The 7,987-nt window shown below is 43.7% G+C and overlaps 1 protein-coding gene across 3 annotated transcripts; it reads right to left on the bottom strand.

Annotated features, from left to right (window-relative positions):
- Nucleotides 1-1,345: 1,345 nt before the first annotated feature.
- LOC117865559 (cyclic pyranopterin monophosphate synthase, mitochondrial) lies at nucleotides 1,346-7,480 on the bottom strand. 3 transcript variants are annotated; one of them, XM_034749782.2, is made up of 4 exons: nucleotides 7,204-7,480; nucleotides 6,030-6,152; nucleotides 2,814-2,924; nucleotides 1,346-2,179 (listed from the first exon to the last, which is right to left on the bottom strand). In XM_034749782.2, the coding sequence occupies exons 3-4, from the start codon at nucleotides 2,913-2,915 to the stop codon at nucleotides 1,604-1,606; spliced, it is 678 nt and encodes a 225-aa protein (XP_034605673.1). In that variant the 5' UTR covers nucleotides 2,916-2,924; nucleotides 6,030-6,152; nucleotides 7,204-7,480; the 3' UTR covers nucleotides 1,346-1,603. The 3 variants fall into 3 exon arrangements, with proteins under 3 accessions (XP_034605673.1, XP_034605672.1, XP_034605674.1); XM_034749781.2 differs by having other exon boundaries at nucleotides 2,814-2,927; XM_034749783.2 differs by lacking the exon at nucleotides 2,814-2,924.
- Nucleotides 7,481-7,987: the final 507 nt, after the last annotated feature.

Below are 7,987 nucleotides of genomic sequence, written 5' to 3' on the forward strand. Positions count from 1 at the left end.
CAAACCTGTCCTTGGGTTGATCAAAAGGATTAGTGTACCTTATCTCCAGTAGGTCATGGGACCCGTTGCAATAATCAACACCCTCACCATTATACTCATCTATGATGATGCGCTTAGGAGAGTGTATACGTAGAAGGGTATCATGTCTGGTTGGCCTACCAGCAACTATCTTGCCAATCCTATATTGTTTTGCTTGAGAGGCCCTTTCTTGAATATGAATGCCACCATCACCTCTGCCTCTACCCTGACTTTGTGACCTTGACTCTGTCATGGTTAAAATGGCCTTGCGCTTGCCATGACCAACCCGTGCAGCAATAGGGATGCCATCCTCAGCGTCAGTGACTGAGTCATGTTGATGCGATGAGTGAGTGTCCTCAATAGCCTTTCCTTTGTTCCCTTGAGCCATCTGAAAAACAAGATAGGGAGGAGCACTAATAAACCAAACAAAAAGGCTAAATCTGCACTCCAGCCCTTTCAACACAATCGAGGAAATACTTCAACATGATTATTCTTTACTTTCATCTATCTTCTGCATGTGCATAGTCCTGAATAGACACCTAAGGTCCCATTTGGATACTCGCTGCTAAAGTTGCACCTGTCACATCGGATGTTTGGATGCTAATTAGAAGTATTAAATATAGGCTAATTACAAAACTAATTGCACAGATGGAGTCTAATTCGCGAAACGAATCTATTAAGTCTAATTAGTCCATGATTTGACAATGTGGTACTACAGTAACCATTTGCTAATGATAGATTAATTCAGCTTAATAGATTCGTCTCGCGAATTAGCACAGGGTTCTACAATTGGTTTTATAATTAGCTTATGTTTAGTCCTCCTAATTAACATCTGAACATCCAATGTGACACTGCTAAAGTTTAGCACCTAGTATCCAAACACCCTTTAAGTACAGAAATCTGATTCAGTAAATATGCCCACACACCTAAGTGAATATGCCCTTAATAGGTGAAATCAGATATCATTTTAACAATTAAATTTCAGTTCAATCCCCACATATCAAATTATCCAAATAACATAAAATGAGAGGACAACATTAACATTCAGTTCGAAAAATCATGAACGAAGTATACTTAAAATAAAAATAACAATAGAGTAAAAGTTACTCAAGGCAAAAAAAAAGTTACACGGAAAGAATAATTTTGGTACATCTGGTATTTTTGTCATCCAGTTCAGTAAAACTGGTTGCTGATGTTACAATTTAAAACAACACCCAAAGCCAATTTACCACACATTACAGTAAATTCCATTCTGATTTCAGTATGGTTTTATTTTGGACGCCAAGGAATGATGGTCAATACAAGAAAATATTATTAGAATAGACAATGCACCAAGGAAACCAACTATATATCTGAAAATAAGTTGATATGACCATCTATTCTGGAGTCATTTAACAAGTATCTACAACAAAGGAGTACAAAGATTCGAATGATGTTTCAAAAAGTTTTTGGTGTGAGGACTAGAAATCTACAACACAGGAGCCTGCATTCAAAGCCAAATCAAACATTTCAGGGTGAAGACTCGATTGTTTTGATGCCCAAAATCATGCTTGCAGTTCATATGCTCAGAGCAATAATGAACCCTTCAATTCCTGGACCAACTTCCACTCTTTCCCCCAGATTTGTGCTGCAGACAGACATCTGTTATACAAATGTCCTTTGAAGCAGCTTTGCACATGTCATAAACTGTGAGGCCAGCAATGGCTACTGCAGTCATTGCTTCCATCTCAACCCCAGTCTTTCCGCTGGTTGTGGCCTCCCCTTCTATCACAACACTAGAATCCTCTTCATTGAGAGTAAGATCAACACGAACATGGGAAAGATTAATGTTGTGGCACAGGGGAATGAGGTTGCTAGTTTGCTTTGCTCCAGTTATTCCAGCAATCTTGGCAACAGTAAGGACATCTCCTTTCGCAATCTCATTTGATGCCACCAAATTAAACACCTTTTGGCCCAGCAAGACCCTGCAGCTAGCTATAGCCACTCTCTTAGTGTCCTCTTTGGGTGAGACATCAACCATCTTTGCCTGCCCATTGCTATCAGTATGTGTAAGCACTGGTTGTGAATCCTCAGCTTCATATGCAGGCTGAGCCGGTTGCTGCGGAGGGCTTGAGCCTAAAGGACTGGGTGAAGGAGATTCACCAAATATTGATTCCATTTCCTACAATCGCAAATTTCAAGATAATCATTAACAGTCATTCTTTTGAACACCCAATGACAATTGTTCAAATGCAATTTGATGAAGATGCTGAACAATAATTAAGTCAGAAACCAATTTCTGGCTTTTGTAGGTATAGAATTAATTATAAATTCTACAGAACGCTATAGTTAGCAACTAAGGCTAAGAGCGTACTATCGAAAAACTTAGTGGCAAATTCCAATTCGTGAGCGGATCTTGTAAAGCAAAACAAAAATGGACAAAACTCAAGCACACAGAGAAATGATATGAATCTCACTATTTTGGTACTATGGTAGTTTTGTAAATGTTTCTACTTGTAACTTAAGTGTGTTCTGACTTTTGGTTGACATGGATAAATCTTGCATATATTATTTCAGGGGAGATGGGAAACATCATAGGCAATTGTCTATTCAGGTAACTTTCAATTTCAACTGAACCTGTAATTACAGGTCTGCGACCTAGAGTACCCAATCCGGGACTGAATTCCATCTCATTATGTTAGAAAGTGCCAATATACATAACTTGTCCAGTACTCTAGTTTCAGTAAGATATCCAGGCAACAGGAGAAATAAATTAGTGAAAGACAACATCCAAAAGGGATATTCAAATGCCTAACCTTATTTAGCTCTGCTACAGTATCGTAAGGAATCCCAGTGGAGAAGCATCTCCAGCCATTAGATCTTGTTACTCTTGGGAGGACGGAGAAGATGGACATCATAAACACAACCTTCTACAACAAGGAAACAGACCTGCTTAGTTGCTTACTCTCTACATAAACAGTAATTCCAAGTAGAACATGTCACGAGAAACTGCTAAGTGCTAATTTGAGCATGTTATATGATTTTCTGTCCAAATAGCATAGCACACCTTAAAAATCCATGTCTAGTGAATCTGGAAAGTAATCGTGCAGAGTCTATCCAGTTTAGCCGAGATTTCGAATCATTTGTTTTTGACTGAATCAGAATTTCATTCTAGTTATAGGGCCAAGGCTTCAATCCGTCAGTCAGAGCTATGTATCACCGATACGCGATACGGGTACGGCGATAACTCTCGCAGGCTAGCAGCAAAAAGAAAACGGAAGAAAGGACGGAGTTCAGTCCACGAGTACCTGCTCCCGGCGGCTTTAGATCCAGGCCGAGCCGCGAGGCGCCCGCTCCCGGCCGCCAGTAGTCTGGCGGATACAGGGCTGCGGTGCGGTAGTACAGCAGCGGGCAGGCGGGTGGATGCCGAGCCGGGCGGCGGATCGGTGGGGGAGACCGGTATAGAGACGAAGGCAAAGGCGAGCGGGCAGAAGATATGGGCCGCATAAAGGCCATAAGGGATGACCGGCCCAGCTTGTTTTCATCTACATTATTGTTGTTTCTAAAATTCAGTTCAATGCATTTGTTAAAATTTGATTTATTTCCTTTTTCTCATCTTCAATCAGGTGTAGTTTTGATGCACGTCGGTCCTTCAATATATTCCACTATAAATGTCTGTGTGTTCATCTAAACCTCAAGATCATCTACTTAACTCATATAAGTGACACTATGTTTTACCATTCCCCATAGTATATCTCTCTGTACAGGTTATTCCTGCCATGGACAGTCAAATACTACTACAAACATCACAATCTTTATAGTCATACGGTCAATAGACATAATATTGAACTCCTACCGGGGACTGTGGTTAGGGGTGGATAACTAGCTGGCTCGGCTCGGCTCGCTCCAGCTCTCGTCTCATTATCTTAATGAGCTAAAAGCTGAGCTCAGGTCGGCTTGTTAAAAGCTCGAGCTGGCTCGAGCTAGCCCGCAAGCCAGTGACAAGAACGCGCAATGTGTACAACATTAGAGAAATGCTCAAATGCATGATGCAAAAGCGCATCCACTTTACATTAAAGCCATCCAAAAAATAGAGCTAGACTTGATTCAATTTTCTTACGGACTCAAAACACAATTCACATAAGTTCATAAATCACAACCCAAACTCAGTCATTGCTTGACCGCAAGAAGCAAGAAGTGTCAACGCAATTTTCCTCACGGACTCACAATCTCAATTCATGGAGGCAGCAGAAGGGGTAGCCAATGCCGATGGAACCACGGAGGTTAACCACGGCTAGCCATAGTCCTGTGATTGTCCCGACGCTCTCAGGTGCCAAAAAGAACAGCAGGGTCCTCTTGGTTTGCCCCTCGATTCCGCGGTAGCAAGTAGTGCTAGAGGGCCGGACTGCCGGGAGGGGTTCCACCTTCCGCGGCTCTGCGCTCGATCCGTTTTGGCGCTAGTGGGGGGGCGTGGTGGATGGGTGGCGGCGCTTGCGGCGGTGGGCGAGCGGGCGGCACGTCGATGGGAGAAGTAGGCAACGCGCTGCATGACTGCGAGTGAATGGCCGATTGCATCACTAGGGTTTGGTTGCCTTAGAGGCTGTTTGTTGGGCTGCTGGTGGGCTTTGGAGTCATGGACCGGCTGTTCGTTAACCTACAGGCGCTGGGCTGATCCTTAGCTCATTCGGCTCGTGAGTTGCTCATGAGCTACTCGAGCCAGCTCGTTAAATGTAACAAGCTACAAACCTTGCTCGGCTCGTTAACAAAATACAACAAGCCAAGCCGAGCTAGCTGCGAGCCGAGCGAGCTAACGAGCCACGAGCATTTTGTCCAGACCTAACTGTGGTATTCCAACATGCCATTTGCAATCATTTAAGAATACGAATCATGTATGTCATTTTATAACCTTCAGACCATCTTAAATCACTCTAGAATCCCCGCAGCACTTTGGTCATGGTGGATTCACCTAGTTCTAACAGGTTCCATGTATGCATTGGCTTACCTTATAGCTCTTTGGTCATGGTGGATGAAGTTAAAATATCATAGATCCAGCAAACACTTTAACTCTATCTATGATTCTATTATTGTTTTGAATAGCAAGAAATAGCTGAAGTTTAGGAGCTAAGTGATGGGTGACTAGTGTAAACGATCAAGACACACAAATCAGATCTGGATCTAGTACTAAGGGTCGACTGGATTAGCTAATCCCTGCATGTTCTTCCCCATCACTCTATCAACCAGCAAGCAGAGATTGATCCGTCCGCCCACCGAATCAAGCCTTGTATGTTTAGGTTGCGATTGGTCGGGGTCATGGCCCGATCCACATGGGTCATCATGGGCTAGAAGAGATCCCGGTCCAAGAAAAAACATGTGTTCATTTAAGCTCCTCCTATGTTCAATCTTGGCCCACCCCGGCCTTTCCCCGACACCTTGGCCATAGAAAAAACCCTAAGGGCTAGAGGTCTGGAACAATTCCTCATCTTCCTCGTGAGACACGCGACTACGGAGGCGGCCAGGGCACGCGACATTGCTAGGGCTTCGACTCGAAGGCGTGGACAACGGCTACGTCGCGCTCTCTCCACTAGTGGCTATCTCCTTCTATGACCAGCTACTTCTCAATGGTGAGCTTCTCGTCACCATATCCCTTCTCCTCGCCTTTGCTATGTAGTAGGGTTCTTGGGTAGCTTGTCTCCGCACCTTCCTAGATTGATCCAATTCTTGATTCGCAAGACTAGATCTGATCCTTGGAGTCCAAATCGAGTTCATGATTCATTTTCCTTGGTAAATCGCTATGGGCTAGATAGATCAAGTGTCAGTGCCTTTCCTTTTCAAGTTGGACTACCATCTCTACATAGCATGCATGTCTTGTGATTATTTATTGCAATTTATGTGTGTATTAAATTCCAGATGAATCACAAGTCATAAAATTTTCATTTTGCACATTTGAGAAATATAGGCATACATTTCAGAAATTATATGAATATGTTGTTAAAAAAAGTAAGAAGTAGACGAGCGAGATCCGAGCTATGTACCTCAACACTATCATCAGTTGGATTTTCAAGGAGTACCGTAAGAAGCTCCAGCGCTACAAGCTCATGTGCCACCACCTGATTTACCAAGTGTGCTATGAACTTGGTTGCTGCAACCAATTGGGGCTGCAATCAAGGAGAACTTTAAGTAAGAAATATATGCAGAAACTGACAATCAGATACATATGCAATTCTTTGTACTCAAATATCTTCAGAATCCTAAATGATGCTAAGTTTCACCCTAATAAGTACATAAACAACAAAAGCATGGGGGTACATAAGCCCCATGTACAAACAGAATTTTTAGTTTGTATCCTTGAATTCTGAATCCAAGAAAAGGTATAGCCTATATAACTTTCCAAACCTGTATAGACCCAGCTACATATGGCAATCAATGCTATCCTCAAGTGTTGTGAACCGAGTAAATTTCTACCTTGTCAAAAAGGAATAATGTCCAACGTTTCTAAAGCTACAGGAAATAGGGTATGTTTGCATTCATACGAGATAATAGGGTATGTTTGCATTCATACGAGATAATCCTAAAAGGCATACATACTATGCAGCACGGATACGGATACGCGTATCGGTATCGGAAGGATACGGATACGCGGATACGGCAATTTCTTAAACAACCCGATACGCGGATACGTTTTAACTATTTTTTTAATAAATAAATAACAATGCATATTAAATTGCAAAATAGATGTTCAAATTCAACATAGAGACATTTAAGGTCTATTACACTGAGAATAACATGATAGCAGGTTCTAATTTAGGAGAGGATGGGAGCCTGGGACTGCAATCAATCAATATAAACTCATATCCAGATTCTGGAGATTGGCCAATTATCATCGCGTTACCTCCTACTTGCAATCTATATGCTACTATTCTCCAAGCAATTGTATTTGAACCAGTTAAGTATTGAAAAGAAAGGATAATCAACAACTGTGCAATAGCCAACATTATAAAGATCACACTGCCCCTGAACTTAATCCACCATCCATGCTTGCATGGGCCCTTATTCTGTAGACTATGGATTATACTTCCAAATTGCCTGGATACACTACACAGAAAATGTAAATCTCTATGCACTTTACGGATGCTATGCTACCATTACTGGGAGGAACTCACGGTTCACGGGAGGCCTGCACTACCACTATCAGAGGAAGTCACGCACCTGAACAGGGGCTGGGGCTCCTTACGCCGGAGGCCGACGGGAGTAATCACGGGCGGACGGAGGCCGACGGGAGGCAGCCTGCGGCCGGCGGGAGGCGGCCTCGCGGCCCGTGGCCGCGGGAGGCGGACGGCGGCTGGCAGGAGGCGGCCTCACGGACGGCGGCTAGCGGACGGCGGCCGACGAGAGGCGGAGGCGCTGCGTCAGCCGTCAGGTCGAGCGGGAGGATGCGGCGATGCGCTGCGTGAGGCGGCTGCGCGTGGGAGAGCCGACGCCCGACGGGTCACGGGAGTAGGACAGGAGGTGGGATGTGCTGTGATGTTGGGCCGGCTGGGCCGAATCCAGGCGCGGAAACGTTTCCGATCCGAAGTTTTCGGCCCATTTAATCGGGGATACGTGGATACGCCACTGATATGTATCCGGGGCGTATCCGTATCGGATACGTATCCGATACGGGATACGGTCCCCAGGTGGAGTATCCGTGTTTCGTAGCATACATACACTAGCTACAGGAAAGAAGAAGCATGCACCAGTGTACATAATAAAGATTTCAAGAAATTTTGCTCTGACTCAGGAAGCATATCTTGTTTTTTTTAAACGAGTATATCTTCTTATTATCTCTAATAGCAGAAACTAATTAGCAATTCTGATTCCTGAAGAGGCGCATTATGATCACCACCTCCATCAACCACCGAAATTAGTACAGGATACTAACTAATCACTCATTCACTCAGAACATCAAAGGGAAATTAGGATATGAAGAATCAAAATCTCTCATCCTCTGTCC

This window comes from Setaria viridis, chromosome 7 (assembly GCF_005286985.2).
Source record: "Setaria viridis chromosome 7, Setaria_viridis_v4.0, whole genome shotgun sequence".
Taxonomy (NCBI): domain Eukaryota; kingdom Viridiplantae; phylum Streptophyta; class Magnoliopsida; order Poales; family Poaceae; genus Setaria; species Setaria viridis.